The following is a 20,963-nucleotide window of genomic DNA, read 5'->3' as shown; positions in this document are numbered from 1 at the left end:
AACCCTCAGAAAGTCATAGATGTTGCTGGAAGCACATGCTTTGCACAGGAGTCTAAGAAATCTTTCTCTCTACTTACTAAAGCTAAAAACCTAAACTAATAATCTCTGTATGTCTTTCCCAGCTTCTGGAGAATTCTTTGAGTTTACAAAAAAAAATATTCTGAATTGTATAGGAGCCAATTGTCTACCTATGGTTTCTCTTCAGAAGTATTAAAACTTTCTTGTTCCTACCCTAGTGGTTTCTGTCTTGTATTTTTTTGATTTAAAAATGTTTTTTCTCTGAAACTTCTTGTGAAGCTCCAAATCTCCCTGATTCTGTCCTCTTCTATAGTTTTCAAGAACATCAGCTCTTAAGTGTCATTATTCTGCCTCAGGAAATTTTCAGTCTGCCACATTTTAATACTTCCCAGAAATGTAAAAAAACATGCTATTATTCCCTTAAGCCAAACTTTGATCACCTTAGTAGGTGATTCCATGTGAATCAGCAGTTATCAGGACATAAAGGCCCACTGGGTAAAGATGTGATAAATCATCTCTTCATAGCTGGCCCAATATCTACTGTCATTGAACGATCTAGAAAGATCATAGCATGGATCAGGCTCACCAGGGATGGAGACAAATTCTTCCAATTGGCAGACCAACAGTAGTCATGGAGATAATTCCCAGGCACTTTTTAATATATGTGTCTTACTAGATTTTCAGATAAACTTGCTTTGGCTTCCCCTTCCATGAATAATTTTCTGTAACTGATATTTTGTGAAGCATACAAATGCATTTACAAACACCTAAGTGATAAAAAAGCGAGTATTTATTAAAGTGTTTCCATTAAGCTTCTGTATCCCAGTGACAGCTCAGAAATGTGTAAAAATCTATAAATGATGAGAATTCAGAAATGATGATTTTTTTAATATATATATATATATATATTTTTTTTTTTTTTTTCAGAGGTTTTCTTCAAACTTTAATGGCTTGGCCTTCAAGTGACTTTTTTTTACTAATTTACCTGCAGGCCAAGGTACTACTTACTGTGGATAAAATAGGCACTATGATTATTACTGTCTTTCTCATTTTGCTAGTGTGAAAACTGTGAGTCACTTGCCCAAAGTCACATAGTTAGTTGATAAAAATGTTACAATTAGTGTTTGGGAGCTTTTGGCTCTATCTAGTGTTGATCTGATTAAAAGCTGCTAGCTTTGCTAGTGGAGAAAGAAAACCATAGTTACCTATCATTAAATAAATTTTCTGACTTGAAATAAAAGCCATTTCTTCAGCATGCTAATGGTCTACTATCTTGGATATAAATTACAGCATTTGGTAACTAAGGGGCTGCCGTTTCCTTTTGTGTTTTAGGGATGCTTGACAAAACCATTTTTGTGTAGAAGGAGCTCTTTACTCAATTGTGTATGAGGACAAAAAAAAAAAAAAAAGACTCAAAAAATTCAAGAATGCAAAGCCCTTCTGTGTTAATCACTTTATCTTACTTCTTAGCAGTGTTTTGTCATGGAGTAGAGTTTTTTTAGTTGTTTCATTGACCTGACATGTCCAGCTACAAATTTGGTTTCATAATATTACTCTGTGATAGAGCTACTTTTAATCTTAGGGTGATGTCCAAACCCCCTTCTTATTTTTTATATTAAAAATAATTTTACATCTAAAAAAACATCCCCCAGGGAAACAAAACAAAACAAAACAAATATTTTTATATTTGCAAATTCAGTAACCTTTTTTTATCTGATGGGCCATCTAATATTTCTGAAGTCATAGATGAAGTCTGAGTATTCTTATATGTCTCCCTACCTTTCCATTTTGGCCAGACTGCTAGCTTCACTGCATAGAATACATACGAAGGTTTAAAAATAGTTTGCCAGTCATTTTTCTGATTGCTTTGTACTGTCTAATGGTGGTTTATGGAGCATACATTGAGAAACAATTGTCTAGACTTACCATTTATCACAGAACAGCAGTGCTTCTCAATATCAGGGTAGCAATTTCTCAGACAAAAAGCTAATGTTTCTGGCTACAGGACAATCTTGCATTTTGAAATGACAAGGCTGAGGGTTAATAAGGGATTTGCTCTGGGATTTACAATTTGAGGCTATTAAATACTTTGGCAATAGTTTAGGAATATATAAATTAACACATTGGCTTAGACCAAAGGTCTATTTAATTTTTTATTTTTTTTTTTCAACTACCTCATTTGGACTGTAAATGGTCATTGCTCAGGCAAGCATGCTAAGCAATGTTTGCCAACTTTTATTTGCCTACTTGTTGATAGTGAGCAGGTTTATCAAATAAATGAAACACTATTTATCTGTGATTTTGCCAGTACGATTAATCTTCAAAATAAATCTTGTGCTTGTGCTTGTTCATTAATAATTAACTTAATGAAAATTTAGCAAGATCTTTAGCTTAGCAGCTATTTTCTGCATGACGTTTGCGGTTGCAAGTCACATATTTGTAACAAGCTTTTGAAGGAAGCAGGCTTTCGAAAGCAATTAGTGAAAGTATTGAGATTAAAATCTTAGTAAGACTAAGATTACCGGTTTGTTATGTGTGAAGGTAAAACTTTCAGAAGAACATAAGTGACATACGAGATTGCAATATATTTTTAAAATGACTAATGGTATTTAGGACTCACAGCCTGCATCTAAAGTGGTAAACCTCAAGCACTTCAGAGTTACTGAATCTGGGTTTATGTACAGACTGTATCATTCTGACTGTAAGTGCTGTATACTAGTCTAATATCAGATAAAGACCTGATGTACAAGCTTCCTTTTTTTCTCATACATTTCTTCTCAACAATTGGTTTTATGTGGGAAGGAAATCCAGGTGTACAAGCTCAATGGAGATGTTGTTGTTTCTCAATACAAGCCACAAAATTATCTGTACACCCCCAAAGTGGTAAAGTTCAGTTGCCAAAGAGTCCTGAGATAGCTTGAAAGAACTGGGCACAAATATGCAAATCATCTTAGCAAAAGGTACTTAGCCTTGTAAGTCACGTAAGCAATTTAGAATAATAGTGCAGCAAGGACACACAGAATTAGAAGAATAAGGATAAGTAAACCAAAATAAAATAAAGGATTTTGACCAGGATAGAAGATTTTGTACTTCTGGGTGTGAGCCTGCAAAGAAAAAATGGTAAATGTTTTGTTTGGGAACAGATTATCATATTTTGTATGTTGTATTTTCCTCTGGAACAGATGTTACAAGCAATTGTTTGAGACAAATTGCTACTGGATGGACCAATGTTGTAGTTTCCTATTTCCCTGTGCAGCAGAAGCAATCAGTCCATAAAGTTAAACAATTTAAAAAAATAGGTCAATGATTTTGATATGTCAAACATAGAGCAGATTATTAGCAGTTGTACCAGATGGTTCTTGCATATGTGGGTATTTGTGCAAAATGTGGAGGACATAAATTAAAGCTGAGAGATGAAGATGCCAAAAATGGCTGTTCAAATGGCTTTACTAAGCAGGCCACGAATTCTCATCAGATTGCAAACCAGAAAGAAAGTCACGGCTTTTCATTCTGGAATGAAAGTAAGTGCTGGAAATTGAAAAAGCTCTGTGCAAAAGGTGAATTAATGATACACTCTACTGGTTCCCCACTAGTAACCAGAATTTCCTATTGCCAGCCATGTGGAAATATGTAAAGCATGTCAAGAAGAATAGAGTAGCAGGTACCTGACTTCACTACTGTTTGCAACAGATGGCTTTTTCTTCCAAAAATGCCATCTGGGCCATAACTGACATCTTTTGTAGGGAAATGTTGCTTGAGATAAAAATCAGAGGAAAACCGGACAGGTTATTCAGGTTGGCAGCTGTGCAGCTCAGCTTTCCAGCTCAGACGGGGCATTGCCAGAAGCCTCTGGCTCTCAAGGCAGCTTCAGCACACAGACAGGGTGGTTGCCACGTGGAGGCTTGGAAAGCCACAGATGCTTTAGGTTTCCTCAAATCAAACATTAAGATTTTTTAAAACAAAATGAGGAAGATATTGAAGGCAAAAGTAGGAAATGAAGCATATACAGATCTCCTACATTTTGTTTTAGGGAAGTTCACCACCGGAAGGAAAATTTCCTGAGTTTTTTGCAGCCACTTATGCATGGCCTGAGTGGATTCATGATCCTTTGGATCAACGAAATTGTGGAGCATCCTGGGCTTTTTCAACTGCAAGTAATATTCATGTTTTTACCTCCATTTAAAAATATAATTAGGTTACATGTGTAATGAAAATGTACAGTGATTAGTAATGAAGTAATTTCATTTAGCAATGAAAATTTCCATTTTCTGTTAACTTTTTATCAGCAAATAGTAATGTTTAAAATTGCTACACCTCTTCCTCTAAAATGTCCCAAAGACAAAGAAACAAATAGAAGCGGTAGAGATTTTTCTTTGCTTTTCATAAGTTTCTGTATCATATGAAAATTTTTGATGACATAAAATAGCAAATGAATGGACTACTAAAGTTTATCATAAATGGTGGAGTAACTTTAAACAAATCTGCATTCTTTGCTTGCACAACTGCATGCTCAACTTGAATGCTTAAAACAGGAAGGCATCATTTTATACATATACTTTCATATTTGCATTTGCCATTGCCTAACCCTTGCTATTCAAGTACATTAGGTGCAATCTCTTTGATGACTTTATGAGAAGAAAACCCTGAAATTGGTCAGATATTTGTGGAAGAAATTATTTTCAAGGTTTATATATAAAAATATGTCAATAATAAATTAAGTGTTATAACCTCTGGTTTTATGAAAAATGGACATGAGTATTTGTGTCTTTTTTCCCATATAAAATATAGTGATCAGTTATCTCATACTGCAATAAGTCTCAGTACCTATTAAGATATCTAAAGATAGAGAAAAAAATATTAAATAAATCCCTATTACTTTATCCGGCCAGTGGCTCCTCATGGGTGAAGGTTTCTTCTTTAAATAACAACATTACAAAGAAGTCATTTGATTTCACTTACAATTTAGTTAATTAATCTGCCTTTAAACCTGTGAATAAATATGTAAGTACTTAGAATTGTGACTACCTGATCTAGTTCAGACATCTAAGGTGACTATCTCAGAAGTAGTTTTGTGTGAATCCCATATTTATATATTAATATGAGCAATTCCAAAAATTCTTCCCCCCCCAAAAAACAAACAAACAAACAAAACAAACAAACAAAAAACCACAACATATTTTCAGTCTTGAATAATCATAAAGGAAGAAAAGGTAAAAAAAGAAAGAAGAGGAACTTGGAAATTCAGCTGAAGAGATGTGGGGAGTATTTGTGTCTTCTGCTGAAGATAGATGAATATGAACGTAGATGAATACTCATGTACAGATATAGAGATTATCAGACTATATTTTCTAAAGGTCTCATCTAATGTTTATATTTAAGTTTTGATGATATTTGGTAAATCTATTGATTTATAAAATTACAGTGAAGTTGCTCATGGTGCTTTGCAGTTTCACAACTCTCTTAAGATTCTGACAGATAATACCAAATTCTTTTGCAAAAATATTTACAGACAGAAAATACTGATGCTATAATTTCAGTCACACTTTCACAGTAACTACTAAAAAGCAGCAAGTAATTATTTGTTTCTAATAACACAAAATTTCTTTCAAAACAGGTGTTGCAGCAGATAGAATAGCAATTCATTCTGATGGTGAGATCACAGACAACCTTTCTGTTCAGAACTTGATTTCTTGTGATACCAACAATCAGCATGGATGTAATGGTGGAAGTATTGATGGTGCTTGGAGATATCTGAAAACTCATGGGTAAATTTTGTATCTGTTTAGTTTATCTTAACTTGAAACAGTCACTTAATTTACACGTGTGATAATGATGATTTCTGACCTTTCAAGATAGAAACATTTAGCTCTGTCTTAGGTCAGCTTACCTAAGATTACCTTGTATCACCTCATCAGGACAATCACTTTTTCTGGTTTACACCTTTAAAACACCTTATTGAACACCACATTTCCAAAGTGATAAATGAAGACTATTTTGAATTAGAAAGATAGAAGCTCTTGCTGAGAAAACTCTTAAACCACCCATCTCCTCTTCAAGGCTCATTATATCTGGATGCTGTCATTAGTTATAATACTATGGAGTAAAAAGGTAACTTCTCTAACAGCTAGAAAAGCAATAAGAGATTTTTTTATGTCTAGGAAAATACCACAAATGCACTCAAAACTTCTATAGTTTTATCTATATTTCTATCAGAGATACAGGCTTTTCATGTTAAATGATCTTGAGAAAGCAACTGGTTGTATAAGACAATATCTTGAATATTTAAAAGTTTCAGATGTTGTCTTTATGTAAAACAAATTGTAATCATGCTATATCAAGATTGTTCCAGAATGTAACACCGTAGCAAGGACTGTACCTGAAACTTTCTTTCTTCAAGTTGGACTCAGCAAAATTAATAACCCTTAAACTCTATGTGAACAGTTAGAAACTTTTTGAAGTGACATGTAACAATTTATAGAATTACAGAATGACTTAGGTTGGAATGAACTTTTGTAGGTCACCTAGTCCACTGTCCTGCTCATGACTAACTCTGAAATTAGATTAGCTTGCTCAGGGCCATGTCCTCTGTCATGTCTTGAGTATCTCCAAGGATGGAGGTTCCACAGACCTTCCTGCAATATGTCTCTGTGTTTGATCATTCTTGCAGTAAAGAACTTTCTTCTTTTATCTAATTTGCATCTTTTTTAGTAAAATTTGTGATCTGTGCCTTTCAGCTTTTCACTGTACTTCGAGTCTTGTTCTGTCTCTTCTGTGGCCTCTCCTTATATAGTTGAAGACAACACTTAGAATACCTTCTCCAGGCTGAACAAATTCAGCTCCCTCAGCTTCTCCTTGTATAATACACGCTTCAGCCCCTTACACACGTTTTTGGTCCTTCACTGGACTTGACCAGCTTGTCGATGTCCTTACTGGGAATGCCATAAAAGAACACAGTACTCTAGATGTAACCTTACAAGTAACAGTTTGAGGCGTATAACCACTTTTCACTATGTCTTGGCAATGTTCTTGCTTAGCAAGATCAAAATCAGTATTGTGTGCCCACCTTTATCAAGAGGGCCCACTGCTAACCTCGGTTTATCTTATTGCCCAAGACTGCAGATACTTTCCTGTAAAACTGCTTTCTATAGGGGTGGTGCCCTGCCTGTATTGCTGCATGTGAAGTTCTGGCTCAGTGGTAGGATGTGGCTTCAGTCTTTGCTGAAACTTATGAGGTTTCTGTCAGCTCATTTCTCTAAACTGCCAATGACCCTGTGAATGGCAGCCCTGCCCTACTTTCCAGCATACTGACCACTTACCACCAATTTGGCACCCTCCACAAGTTTACTGAGCATTCATTATGTCCCACTGTTAAGGCTTTTAATATAGATGACACAATGTTGACTCCTGAGGAATGTCACTAGTAAATAGCTACCAGTCACTTTAACAGTCAACCTTCTATCATGGCAGCCTAGTTCAGTTATTGAATTTGTAAGCAACTCATCCAGTCCTTCGCTCCAGTTCAGCTAGAAAACGCTGAAAAGGTTGCTAAAGGCAAGGTAAATTACATCATCTGTTCTTCTTATTCTCCATGGAGCTAGCAATTTCATCTCACCATCTCATCATGGTGAGGCATGATTTGCTCTGGCAAGTTTGTGCTGTCTGTTCCCAGTCAAGTCCTTGACCCTCATGTGCCTGGAAATGGCTTCTAGGAGGATTTGCAATAACCAAATGTTATATACTCTATAATTAAATTCAGCTGTTTCTCACATTGTAAAAGTTATTATTATTTTTTTTTTTGTGCTTCCTGTTCCATACCATAATCTACTTCCCCTCACTTTCATACACTCTCACCCTTTATTCCATCTTTGATGTAGCTCATACCTGTAGACAGAGAGATCTCAGGTCTGCTGTCTGTCAACTTTTAATTTTACTTTAAAAACAAACAAATAAACCATGAAGAGATCAGGAGAATGTCAGACATGCTGCATCAGACGTCACAGTTGTCATGGTAGCATGGGGATCCAGATGAAGACCAAAGCACTGTCATTCACACAGACACTAAGAATACAAAGTGATCATTCTGCTTGTCTTCAAAATACATTAAACAGGTGAACTATTTTTGATCTGACAAGGATCTCAGGGCTTCAACATTAAACTAGTTTTGAGTGGCAGGCCCTCTAGGTAAGTGATTACAGTGAGAAGTAATGGATTCCACCCTGGTAAAGGCCTCTTAGCACCTCATTTAGGCAAAGGTTTCATTCATGAATAAATTAAGTTTATAGCTTTATATTTTAATTAACTCTTTTCTGTATCTATAAGAGCAGGCTCCTTTTAATATGTAGCTCATGCTCTTTAAAGAGTAAATATAACTCTTTCTCAATGGACTGTTTGCTTGCCTACCATGTTAAGGATGGAAGCACAAGATTTGCTAGTGCAGATAAGATAAAAGATTCATTTTAATCAGTATTATCTCCACAACAGTTGGAGACAATTTTTAGAGGGAAAGCACCAAAGAATTCAGGAATTCTCCAACCTTCTGGGTTTCTGTTCCCCCAACTGTTATCCCTGTATGGCCATAACCACCATGAACCCATAATAATAAGATTCTTCCTATACCAAGAAACTATTTTTTTTTTTCATCTGGAGCGGTGTGATTAGTGACACAGAGCACTCTTCAGAGGCAGTTTAGACATACCAGAGTTAATTTATTTCTATAAAGAAAGCAAGGCATGCTGAAGCTGTATGAGGCATTTTGCTATATACCCATCTGTATCTATACTCCAAATTTCAAACTATGTGTATTATTGCTCATTCATTCAAGACACCAGACTTGCAGTTTATTTGCCTGATTCACCAGTCTTGCAGCTGACTGTCTGAATAAACAATTTGCAGGGCAGTTGTGGTGAGAACCATCAAGAACTTTTGAAGGCTATCTAGATCTCTAAGAAATTTCTGTAGTCCAAGATCATCTTCTTAGCCAATCATCCAGATTTCTCAGCCCTGTGAAGCTAGCTCCTAAACATACATCTTTGTTGCTCTCTTACAGAAGTTTGCCTGCCTCCCATGCTTACCCCCAGTTTTTGCTTCACCATCAAAGTACCAAACATGAAAATATCTCTACTTACCCATTTTTATAAACAATATTTCTAAATCCTCATTTTTGTTGCTCAAGTTCAGACAACATTTCAAATCCTCCTCCAACTGTTCTAGCCACAAATAAACAGATTAATGTAAAGATCAAAAGAGGGAGGGGAGATGTTGGAAGAGCACAAGAATGGTTATGCTGGGTCTAAGCAAGGGTCCTTCTAGGCTAATCTTCTGTCTCTGAAAGTGGCCAAGAGCATTTTACCTGGAAAAAACAAAACTAACCAAACAACCAAACAAACAAAAATTTAATTCACTGATGTTGACGATTGAATCATTTTTTATAACTAAAACCCCACAACATTTTGCTTTTGACTATGAAAAATTGGAATTTTATGGGATAAATTCCAAAGTGTTTTTTGAATGAGCGCTGATAAATGGTGCTTGTTTCCTCACACTTTCAGGTAACTTTTATTTTATGAGCCAGTATATTACAATCAATATTTTTTTCATTATCTCCATAGCTTGCAATAGGCAGAAAACACATTGATTTTCTGTGTGGGCTTGTAAATTTTCACAGCAGGTGTTCAATGCTGTTTTAAAGCTTCTGGCTTTCTGATTTCTGAAGTATGCCTATCTCAGATTTTTGATAGATTTTCAGGAAAATATAGTGCTGGCTTAAACTGTTGCCCGTGAAGTCAAAGGAAGACTTCCATAAAGTTCAGTGAGGAGAGCTTTCAGAAAGACTGAGCAAACAGTTAACAGTGAGATTTGCTGTAAGAGGAGCTGAATTACTAACTCTCTCCTCTCTCTGTCTTCCCCCATTAATTAAAGAAGAAAACTAATTATTAATAATTTTGGATGTCTCAATTACAAGCCATATTTTCAGAGGAATCAATTTGGTTTGGAAGTGTTTTTTGTTTGTTTGTTTGTTTTTAAATCTAGTAATGGAAATTAAAGTTTACAGTCTTTATGAATCAGAAAGAAATATTTTTCTTTCAGGAAGTAAATGGTTACACACTTGAATACAAATAGTGCTTGTAATCAGGACCTGATCTGTTTCATAGCTTGGGCTCCTAGCAGTTGCAGGGTTTGATTAATTTTTATTATTATTATTATTGATATTATTGTATATTATACATGTATTGATGTTATTTTAATTAGGTTTGGCCAACTTGCTATTAATATAATCTAATATTTTAAAACTATGTCCTCAATTCTCAATTCAGATATATATGCAATAAAAAAGGAAATATTTTGATAAAGCTAAACACATAAACATGACTACATGAATTCACCAAGAATGTATGAGAACACCACAGGCTTATGATGTTTCTCCATGGATGTTGCTTGGTCCTAGTACTAGTATTTATTTATATGCTTATGTATATGTGCACTTAAACCCATTAACATTTGTTTCTATTTTTCTTCTATGACTCTTATGGCAAGGACTTCTCTGATCCACTTCCCTTAAAGGTTTTTAGTGTTTAATGTTGTACTGATGTTTCAGGATGTACAAATAGATGTTTTGGCAAGGAGTTAAAGGCAATCTTTAGGTTAAATTATGTCAATCATGATGGCAAAACCTATACTTAGTGAAAGAATTCAAAAGTAACTGCTATTTCAGAATGAGTTGTCAAGTCTGGATTACTACACAGATCCAGAACGTCAGTTCCAGATCCAGATCGCCAGTTAATCATTTGCTTCACTTCTGTTACCATAAATGTAAGACCCATCCATGCAGAATCTGTGACAACTCCAATGGGGCAATCAGACTGAAAGAATGGGGAAGAAGATCTACATCTCATGAATGCACTTGTCCTCTGTTCTTTTCTGTGATGTTTCTAAGCACACCTGAGGGACAGGTGTCATACCTTTTCTTATACTGGGTTGCAGTCACTTCTGCTCTGCTTATGAGGGATTGTGCTCTAAGGGCTGTATTTACCCACCTTACCTGCTTTGCAGGCCTGACTCAGCAACAATGCTGTATTTCTCTTGGAATGCTATGATCAGTGGTGACTAGAGTAATTACATATATAGATACATTATATAAACATTATAAAAATATGCATATGAAAACATACACACATATATAAAACAAAGTGTTATTTCTACCCAGTGAAAGAAATAAAGTATAATACATTTTAAAACAACCAACAACATCCTACATACATGTGGCTTATATACTTATCATTCCCCAGTTAGCATTTTCCCCAGTTAAAATCTGGGGAATCTGATTATCTTCAGCCGTTTCAGAATGAATTAAAAGGACTTCCCAGTCCTAAACAATGACAGCCTGATTGCCCTTAGATGGGCAGTCCCCGCCTTTTTTTTTTTTTTTTTTTTTTTTTTTTTTTTTTTTTGTAGGCAGAGTTACTGCTTTCTGCAGCTCCTGAGTGTGTTGGTCTAGTTTGGGCAGAAACAATTTGCTAAGCAAAAAGACACTCCTAAGGGTCAATTGCTCTATAACCAAGACTTAATGGGAAAATGCCAGAGTAGCTGAAGCATGAGTGTGCTCTTTTAAAATTCCTAATGACTAAGTAAACACAGGCAAATCTAATTATGCCTCAAACTGCATGGAAATGCAGTTTATTCTTTTTCAGATTCAGTAAGTTCAGTATAACTGTTGAGCTACTAAAATATATATCCTTTTCATAGGACTACACATTTCAAAATATTCTGTTCCAGTGAGCTACTTTATTCTGTTCCTTAGAAGAGCCTTTCTGATATGCTTCCACGGCAACATGATAGAAGTGTGTATTTTTTTTAGAAACATATAGTGCTATAATGTAGAAAACCAAAAGGTCCCAAAATCTCATAAAAATATAAAAAAAATGGTAGATTCTGGATGCTTTTACTTAAATGTTTCATATTGTTAGCAAGTGTATTTTAAATATATGCTTTATTTGCTTCACTTTATTTAAGTAAAAAGGATATTCAATTAGTCAAACAGTCAAAATGTCTGAATATATCAGGTTAAGCTACTTGAAAGAAAGAAATTTACTGTATGAAGAAGCAGTTCATTATAATTAAGGTTTTGATGTATTGCCAAGGTAAAGAATTAAAATCTCTTCTTACTTCTCCATGTAACTACCCCTTATTTTCATTACCAGTCTCCATTCTTGGATGCAATGAGGGTTCTTAACCCATTCTTCAAAGCTCCTTTGATTTAGCACTTTGGAGATTTTCACATCCAAAATTAGCATGGGTTTAAACCTCAGGTGATTTACTGTAGCTCTTCGACAATCATTCCTCTGACAGCATCAGTGTTAAATACCTTTGAGTCTTTGAAGCCTGCACCTAGAGAAGTGTCATCCAGAAGATTTTTTTTTTTTTTCAGTTCAAAGATTTGTCTTTTCTGTTAGAACTATAAATTCCTCTCACAGATTTTCTGTTGAACATTTCCTCCAACATTCTTGCAGTAAATGGATATTTGTGATTTTGAAATCTTCATAACAATAGAAATTGTCCAATCATTACTAGACTTAATGTTTAAAAAACATAATCTTTCTAGAACATACAAGTTTATTTAAAACTGTTAAAAATGAGTCATTTTCTATAACTAAAATCTAAAACCTTGAAATCAAAACCATTAATGCAGATTCATAATAAGTGATATGTAAAAAATATCTGTTGTGTGAGAAAAAACTTTCTCAGCATTTGAAAAATGTTTTGATATAGATACTTTTCTAAAAAGTAGATAAGATGTGTTCAGGAACTGCAGAAAGCAGACACATACTGCTATTATATCACAGCATGGTCTGTCATTTCATTTTCCTCAAGAGGGTCCAGATGTCAATAATCAGAAACCTATAGAAGAAGCCCTGTGGCCTGATCCTCCCAGGATAGTCACTGACCTTTTCTGAACACTGGATGCCGCATGCTTACCAGCCATTTAAGTTTACCTCAGCAACCTGATCTAGGGGGTAGCATCCCTGCCCATGGAGAGGGGTTGAAGTTAGATGATCTTTAAAGTCCCTTCCAAACCAAGCCATTCTCTGATTCTATGGTTTATGATTCTATACCTCTGTTTGGTTTGTGTTCACTTCCAGGCACAAGCCTATACTTTTCTGCTTTCTTGAATTTCTCTATCTTGAATTATACTTTCTGACTTCAGCCTGAATTTAACCCTGTCAAGAACAATGTGATGGGAAAATGAAGATTATAGATAAAGAAACCTTACTTAACCATACTCACATTGGCTTTATAAGCATAAAACATTATTGCAAAATAGTAAAATTATAAAATTGCAATAAGTCCCACCACTCTGATCCCTTCTGAGTTTCACATTTTCTCTGTCATTTTTCAGTACTTCAACCTGGGCAAAGTACTTTCTGTCAGCAACACTCCAGAGAATTTTATTTTCCCATGAATCGAGATAAGGCAACCCAGTTACCAACCCATAATCAAATGCTTTTCCTAATACTTCTCTACTGTCAGATTGTTCGTTAACTTAAGTTTAGTACTTAACACCTTCTCAGGTCATGTTCTCACTTGTACTTATCTCCCATGTATTTCAGGTAGTAACGTTCCCTTTTAAGGAGGTGCACTCACTCCAGAGGTTTGTTGTATCTATCAATTAAGCTGTTAGTATTGCTTAACCACTAAGCATTGGACCTTCTTTTGAAGAACCAAAAAATTTACTCATTTGCCAACAGACCAATTATTTTTACCCAAACCTTTAAAAATTTAATATAGGATTTTTTATGTCAACAAAAGTTCACAAGAAAATATGAGCAAATATTCTCTTTATTTTGTGAGAAAAATGTAAGTTCCAAGACATTTTAGCTGAAAGAAACAAAAAGACTATAGCTTCTCAGCAAAATTCCTGTAGAAAATGTAGATAAAACTAGAAAATGATTCATTTCCCTTAAAAGTTTTCTGCGGCTAATATGCACATTTCACAAGCTACTTTTGACAAATTGGTACTGTTGAAAACGTTGGTAATTTATTGATCTTATTCAGTGTGAGTCTTCATGCATTCTTAATGAGGTGAACGTGCTAGGTGACAAAGGGCAGCGCTGACACATTTTCAATCCTACCTCTATGTAGAGAAGGGCGGGGAGAGAACTACTGCAACTGAAACTTGATCATAAGCACCATACATACTAAATGAAGCAAACATCTTCCTGTTGAAACTGTCAGACGTATTCATATGTTTGAAGAATGATCTTTCTGTGAATTTACAGTAGCAAAATAATTAAAAACTTGAAATAAAACAAGTTTTAAAATACTCTTTTTTTATTATTATTTTATATTATTTTTTTAAACTGAACAGGGTTGTATCTTATGCTTGTTATCCATCATTTTGGAAGCATCACTTGGATCCACCAGGTGAAAATCACTGTTATGTGTCAAGTGAATATGGACAAAACTATACAAATGGGCCATGCCCCAATGACTTAGAAAAATCCAATCGGCTATACCGCTGTGGCTCTCACTACAGGGTCTCCTCAAAAGTAAGTTCATACTGTGCACTTATCCTGTCATTTATGTTTTCTCCTTTGGGAAAAAATATCTGGCATGTGGAAATATGTCTGTTTTACTTGAAGAGGTATAGAGTTTTCATTTTTATTGCCTTTGTCTTTTCAGAATTGGTTTAAATTTCCTACATTTTTTGTTTTATGTTATCTCTTCAAAGAGATGTTGCTTTGTGGTCCTATAGGAATTAGATAAGAAATTATGCAGCTGGAACTGTGTATTAGTGATTCTTAAACATGTTTCTGAAGGTCTTGCTCATTTGGTAAACCAAATATTCTGTAGCGGAAATACAAGTACAATGACGTTTTTATGTATCTTTATACATATGTATAAAATGATAAATTAGTATGTGTTTTTTAAGTAATTTAACAGAATGTATTTTCTTTCCTTGCTTTCTCTGCTGTTGCTTTCCTCCCCTCAGGAAACTGATATAATGGAAGAAATCATGGACAAAGGACCAGTGCAAGGTATGGTAAGTTTGAAAGATGTTTGTCAGCTGAATATGAGCCAGCAGTGTGCTCAGGTGGCCAAGAAGGCCAACGGCATCCTGGCTTGTATCAGAAACAGTGTGACCAGCAGGGCTAGGGAGGTGATCGTCCCCCTGTACTCAGCTCTGGTGAGGCCGCACCTCGAGTACTGTGTTCAGTTTTGGGCCCCTCGCTACAAGAAGGACATCGAGGTGCTTGAGCGAGTCCAGAGAAGGGCGACGAAGCTGGTGAGGGGCCTGGAGAACAAGTCCTATGAGGAGCGGCTGAGGGAGCTGGGGTGGTTCAGCCTGGAGAAAAGGAGGCTCAGGGGCGACCTTATTGCTCTCTATGGGTACCTCAAGGGAGGCTGTAGCGAGGTGGGGGTTGGCCTGTTCTCCCACGTGCCTGGTGACAGGACGAGGGGGAATGGGCTTAAGTTGCGCCAGGAGAGTTTTAGGTTAGATGTTAGGAAGAACTTCTTTACCGAAAGGGTTGTGAGGCATTGGAACAGGCTGCCCAGGGAAGTGGTGGAGTCACCATCCCTGGAAGTCTTTAAAAGACGTTTAGATGTAGAGCTTAGGGATATGGTTTAGTGGGGACTGTTAGCGTTAGGTCAGAGGTTGGACTTGATGATCTTGAGGTCTCTTCCAACCTAGAAATTTTGTGATTCTGTGATTAATATTGTTATTGAAATAATCAGTGTACAATGATCTTCTATCAAAGTATCATAAGTTACATTCCACGGTGAATAAAAGAGGCATATGCCTCTTCATGTAACTTTTGGTGTGTAAGGAGCCCTTCTGCAATGAAGGACTCAGGTTCTAGTGAAATAAAGAGACTTCAGCAGGGAGTGAGGGGAGGGAGAAGAGTTAGTTGTTTAGCTTGATTGGTTGCAGCCATGGATGATGCTGCCATCATCTGGGAATTTGGAAAGGGCATTGTGCAAGATGTCCACCTCATGGATAGATGACCAGTGCAAAACCAGGGGACTTCTACATTTCTACTGACCTCAGATATATAATGAATTATCATAGCCTCCAATTCATTATTGAAATCTTCATTATTAAATATAATTAATTTCAGTGCATCATGGTGTTGAAGTTACTTCTTAAAGCTTGTTAAGTGGGCAGCTGCAATCTGAAGCTCAGCCTTAACAAGATTATTAGTTTATGTTCTGCCCAACTTTGTTTGCTAAAGGGAAATTTTCTTTCCTATGCTGCATTTGGTGAACACGGTATTTCCATTGATTCTAAGAACATGCAAAAAATGGGATCCTGAAGATACAATTTCAGATCACTCTCTAATATTGCATTCCTAATATATGTACACACAGTTTGCTAAATTAATCTGCCCATACTAAATATTCCACATAAAGTAATCTAGATTCAGCCATTTGATACGTTAAACCACTCAATAATTCATATGATTTTCATATGTCAGTGATTTTTCAGAGAAAGTGTCTGTATGAGGTAAAGCTAATGTTGTATGTGGAAAATTAGATCTAAAGGAGAGTATATATCTGAGAGTGTCTATTGCTGAGTGAAATTGCTTTCCATATTTTCTTTTTGCTGTAATGAGAATCTTAACTGAGTCACAGTTATGATCGGGTAATTTGTCTTTTTTTTTTTTTTTTTTTTTTTTTTTTCCTCAAAGCATCCTGCAAGTGTTCCTCAGCTTCTGAAAATTATTTTCCATTTTTCCTTCACCTGTCATTCTTCAAGAACTTACAAAGTGCTTATGGCTAATCTTATCTAATGTAATAAGCAATATTTAATAGCTGGAAAATATTTGAGAATCTTTCAAGATAATGATGTAGAAAGTGATCTTTTTTGATGATGAATATACTTCAATTTTTGTGCATATTTAACATTAAGAATAATATGTATATTTTCAGGAATTATGAAACCATAGACATAGAAAGGTAATTAAAAACTTTCTAATGCATCTTTCATGTTGGAATGACAATTTATTTCATCAAACATAATTGTTTTATTTGATGATGTGATCCAGGAACCGAGTGATTAGCAGTTTCAGGTACAAATGATGAAAAAGTTTTAAAAAAATCAGTATTCAAATAAACACAGTGAAGATTATTAATTCTTTGAAAACTTTCAAATGGGCATTTAAATACTACCCACAACATTTTTAATGGAAATGCTCTGAATAATTACATATGCTGACATAGGATAACATTCTCTTCTGTCACATTGGTCAGTCTCAACCAAAAGAAAAGTGAACACATTTTTGGTAATACATAAAGTTTTCAACCCCAACAAGTATTGAAAACTTGTAATTTCAGCTATTGTGATTTTGAAAATAAAGGAGTATCTGATTTGCTGCCACAATAAAAAGACCTGGAGAAAGCACTAAGCTACACTAATGTACAGTGTTCCCCCTTTTTTTTTTGTCTTCTGGTAGCAACCAATTTTTTGGGTTTGTGTCTTCACATGTCTAAGACACATGGATTCTAATTTAAGAATTTTGTGCAGAGGTATCAGTAGTAGAACAAATCTTATAATCTGCTGTATTTATGCATGGACCTGACAGCTCAGCATGATAGGTAGTTCATGCATAAGCTACAGTAAGATATTAAAAATTGCTGCCTCTTCTGATTCATTAATAATTAATCCATTCATTTTGGAAAATGAAAAAGTGTCTTTGATGTGGGACGGTACACTGCTGGTTGGTGTAGTGTGATCATCTCATCCCATCCAAGTCACAGTCCAGATCAGAACATTGTCACTGAGTAAATAAACATCTCAGTGCTTGATTTTGAGTTATCATCTCTGTCTATTCTGCACTTCATGTACCTAGTTCCTGATTAATTTGTAGGGTATGTATATATGTAGAGATAAGTATATATACCTACACACATATCTGCACACACACACACCATATCTGTAGATTTAATACATAATCAGATGAAATTCTTTCATGTAGACTAAATTATTCTGGAAACACTTCAGAAATTTCTATTTCATTTCAGTGAAATTAATTTAGGTACGATGTTTCTTCAAAGAGCCAAGAACATGCTTTTGATTTAGAGGTACTCTACAGAGTAAGTTGTTTCCTGAAATTGAACATATAGATCTTGATATAGTGGTACAGGAACATCCAGAGGAGTTAAACTCCTAGATCTATACACTAGTGAGCCTGGGGGCAGAGGGAAGGAGTAAACCATGATAGAAAACTCTAGTGGACTCCTGACCTTGCAACTAGAAAGCAAGAGCAAAGCTTGTGCTATTTTCCCCTTGGTCTTTTGCTGTCAGTATCTGTGAGCTCTGGTTCTGCAGACAGCTCTGGAAGAAGCTGTAGCATTAAGTTAATTTAATTTATTTGTTTATTCTTACTTAACTGATATAATTCTCCCCAAGACTTGCCACTTAGCATCATGGTTTCTAATTCACTGTGTGTTGCTATCTGCATACATTTTGGATGTGAGTGTATTAACTAACAATGAATATTTTCAGCCAAGTTTCCTGGGTAGGTGGGTTTGTCATGTTTTGAGATGCTCTTTGCCTTCCCATCTTCTTTCCCCCTAGAATTTGTGAAAGTATTTTGTTTTCAGTCAATTTGATAGAGGCCAAGAGGTCATAAAGACAGTTCATTTCCTTCAAGTTTATTCAGGTAGGGGAAAATAATTTGAAAACATTGCAGATGAAAAAACTGCAGCATGAGCTTGACTTACTGTGTGATTCAGATCTATACCAGACACATATGTTATAAATGCTCCAACCACATTCAAATCATCAATGAAACTCGTATTTTATTGAAATCCCAAGGCTCAAGACTCAAGAAATGGGGTTTCTTTAATTCTCATGTTCAAAGCTGTGTGGCAGTCTGTGTGTTAAAATCATAAAGTAAACGTAGGCTGGAGTTAAGCTTGTATTTATGCTTCTGATTAGGTAATGTAAGTCTGGAAAATATTTTCTTGTCTCTGGATCTTGTAACCCACCAAGTAACAAAGCAAACGGTACTGCAGCAGAACAAACTAGAAAAGAAGCCAAAATAGTTTCCTTAAAAATCAAATAACTGATATTCCTCTGAAATAATGAATAGATATAAAATTCAAATTGTAATATTCATTCTCTTGCACAGAATTTCCAGTTCATCAGCTCTTTGGCCTTATGTTGTTATTGACACGCGGTTTTCTGCTCCACTTTTTTTACAGTTTTTTTTCTACTGAAAGTCAGCATGAATATAGGTATAGAAAATCCATTTTTCCAAAAGGAAATTCCAGTGTACTTCATGAACTCTATATGAGGTTCAGAAAAAGCCATACAAATCAACACTGCCGTATTTCACAGGATGTTGTATACATGGATAAACATCGACTGTTAAATACTTTTCTTGACTACACAGATGCTTGTCAGAACTGAGGATTTTATGCATGAACCTTGAGGAGATTTGTCTTATTAGACTGGATTCAAATGGAATTGACAAAATTTGTGTAAGGCTACAAGAGGAGATATTTCTTCTTACTGTATTGGAATAAGTCCATGATAGGGAGTTCCCATGACAGGGAAAGCCAAGTAATTTGACAAGAGACCTTTGAGAGACAGGTGCTGCAATATTTTTACTAATTTACTCATAGGAGGGAACTTCTGAGCAATTAGTAATTACTCTAATTACAAAGTACATTTATACAGTCCGACACACACACACACAAAATCTCACTGATAAAATACAAGGAGCAAACTACAGTACAAGCAATATTTACTGACTGTGCTATTTTTCCTATTGTTTTTATTTTAGCTATAATGAAAGTGTATGAAGATTTTTTCCTTTACAAAGAAGGGATCTACAGACACTCCTACAAAGCAGGTTCCAAATGGAAAACACATTCAGTCAAACTACTTGGGTGAGTAAAACATATTATTTTACCATTTTCTCTGCTAGTCGTGAACTTAGTAAAACGTTATTTCCCAGTTTGGAATCCAATGGCTTCATTGTCAGAGGTGTAACACTGTTACCTTCCAATGTTGCTTCATTGTTGCTTCATTGAAGCTTATTGTTGCTTCATTTTTCAATATCTGAGAATTTTAGAAATTACTGGGAAAAGCTATAGACCTATGACTTTGTAATCCACTCCAACATTTACTCTAAGACTTCAAATACAGTGGTTTATAGAACAAAATGTTTTGGTGAGTGCTCACATATCTTCCATGTATACAGCAAGTTAAAAACAAAATGGAAATGATTAAAATGAAGCATGTCACCAAGCAGAATGCAAAGTGAAAGATAAAAATTGTCAGTGGCCTCCTAAGTAACAAGCACAGGTGTGCTTACACAGTAGTCTGGGCTCTCTGTACCCATACAGAAATAAGCTGCTGTTGAGGTGCTGGTTATTTTATTTGGGATGCATAAGAAATATACACCTAGGTCTGAAACTGCTGAAGAAGAATATGAATCCACCAGATATAGAATAGGAGAATATGATCCACCAGTGGATCTTCCCTCAAATGTTGAACAGTGCCACTATATTGAGATGACAAGTATCTAAAAATGTGCATGCACATGAATTACAGACGACACCTCAGGCCTCTTTTCTCTGACATGGAGGGAATATACAAGGATGCACTTATTAAATCACTGAGTGAATAGTTACACAGACAAATGACTAGAGATAAGCCTCAAACAAATATTTTGTAGGTGATCTAGAATATCAAAAAAATAATTATTCAGGCCCATGTTAGAAAGATTGCTGAGACTATCTTCAACATGTAGTTCAATAAAATAACTGCATTTTGTACCTGTGATCTTAGTGAAGATACCTTTGCAAAGGACAAGGAAATGCTTATGGTTGTGGAAAATGCTGGCTAGGAATTATGAGTGTGCCTACTAGTGACACAGCAGCAGGGAAAAGCAGCAGGCTTACACGGGATCAGCCTTGAGCCTATACAGTTGCAAAAG

The 20,963-nt window shown here is 35.5% G+C and overlaps 1 protein-coding gene across 1 annotated transcript in view; it reads left to right on the top strand.

Moving 5' to 3' along the window:
* The window catches only part of TINAG (tubulointerstitial nephritis antigen), a gene marked incomplete at both ends in the record, with an annotated part of 45,185 nt that overhangs the window by 8,534 nt on the left and 15,688 nt on the right, over window positions 1-20,963 (top strand). The window contains 5 exons of the mRNA XM_084283372.1: window positions 4,049-4,172; window positions 5,633-5,783; window positions 14,381-14,561; window positions 15,005-15,050; window positions 19,806-19,911. Coding sequence (XP_084139498.1) covers window positions 4,049-4,172; window positions 5,633-5,783; window positions 14,381-14,561; window positions 15,005-15,050; window positions 19,806-19,911 — 608 coding nt within the window. The remainder of the gene's footprint in view (window positions 1-4,048; window positions 4,173-5,632; window positions 5,784-14,380; window positions 14,562-15,004; window positions 15,051-19,805; window positions 19,912-20,963) is intronic.

This window comes from Netta rufina (genome assembly GCF_964035555.1).
Source record: "Netta rufina genome assembly, chromosome: 3".
Classification (NCBI taxonomy): domain Eukaryota; kingdom Metazoa; phylum Chordata; class Aves; order Anseriformes; family Anatidae; genus Netta; species Netta rufina.
This window is presented reverse-complemented; position numbering and strand designations above follow the sequence as displayed.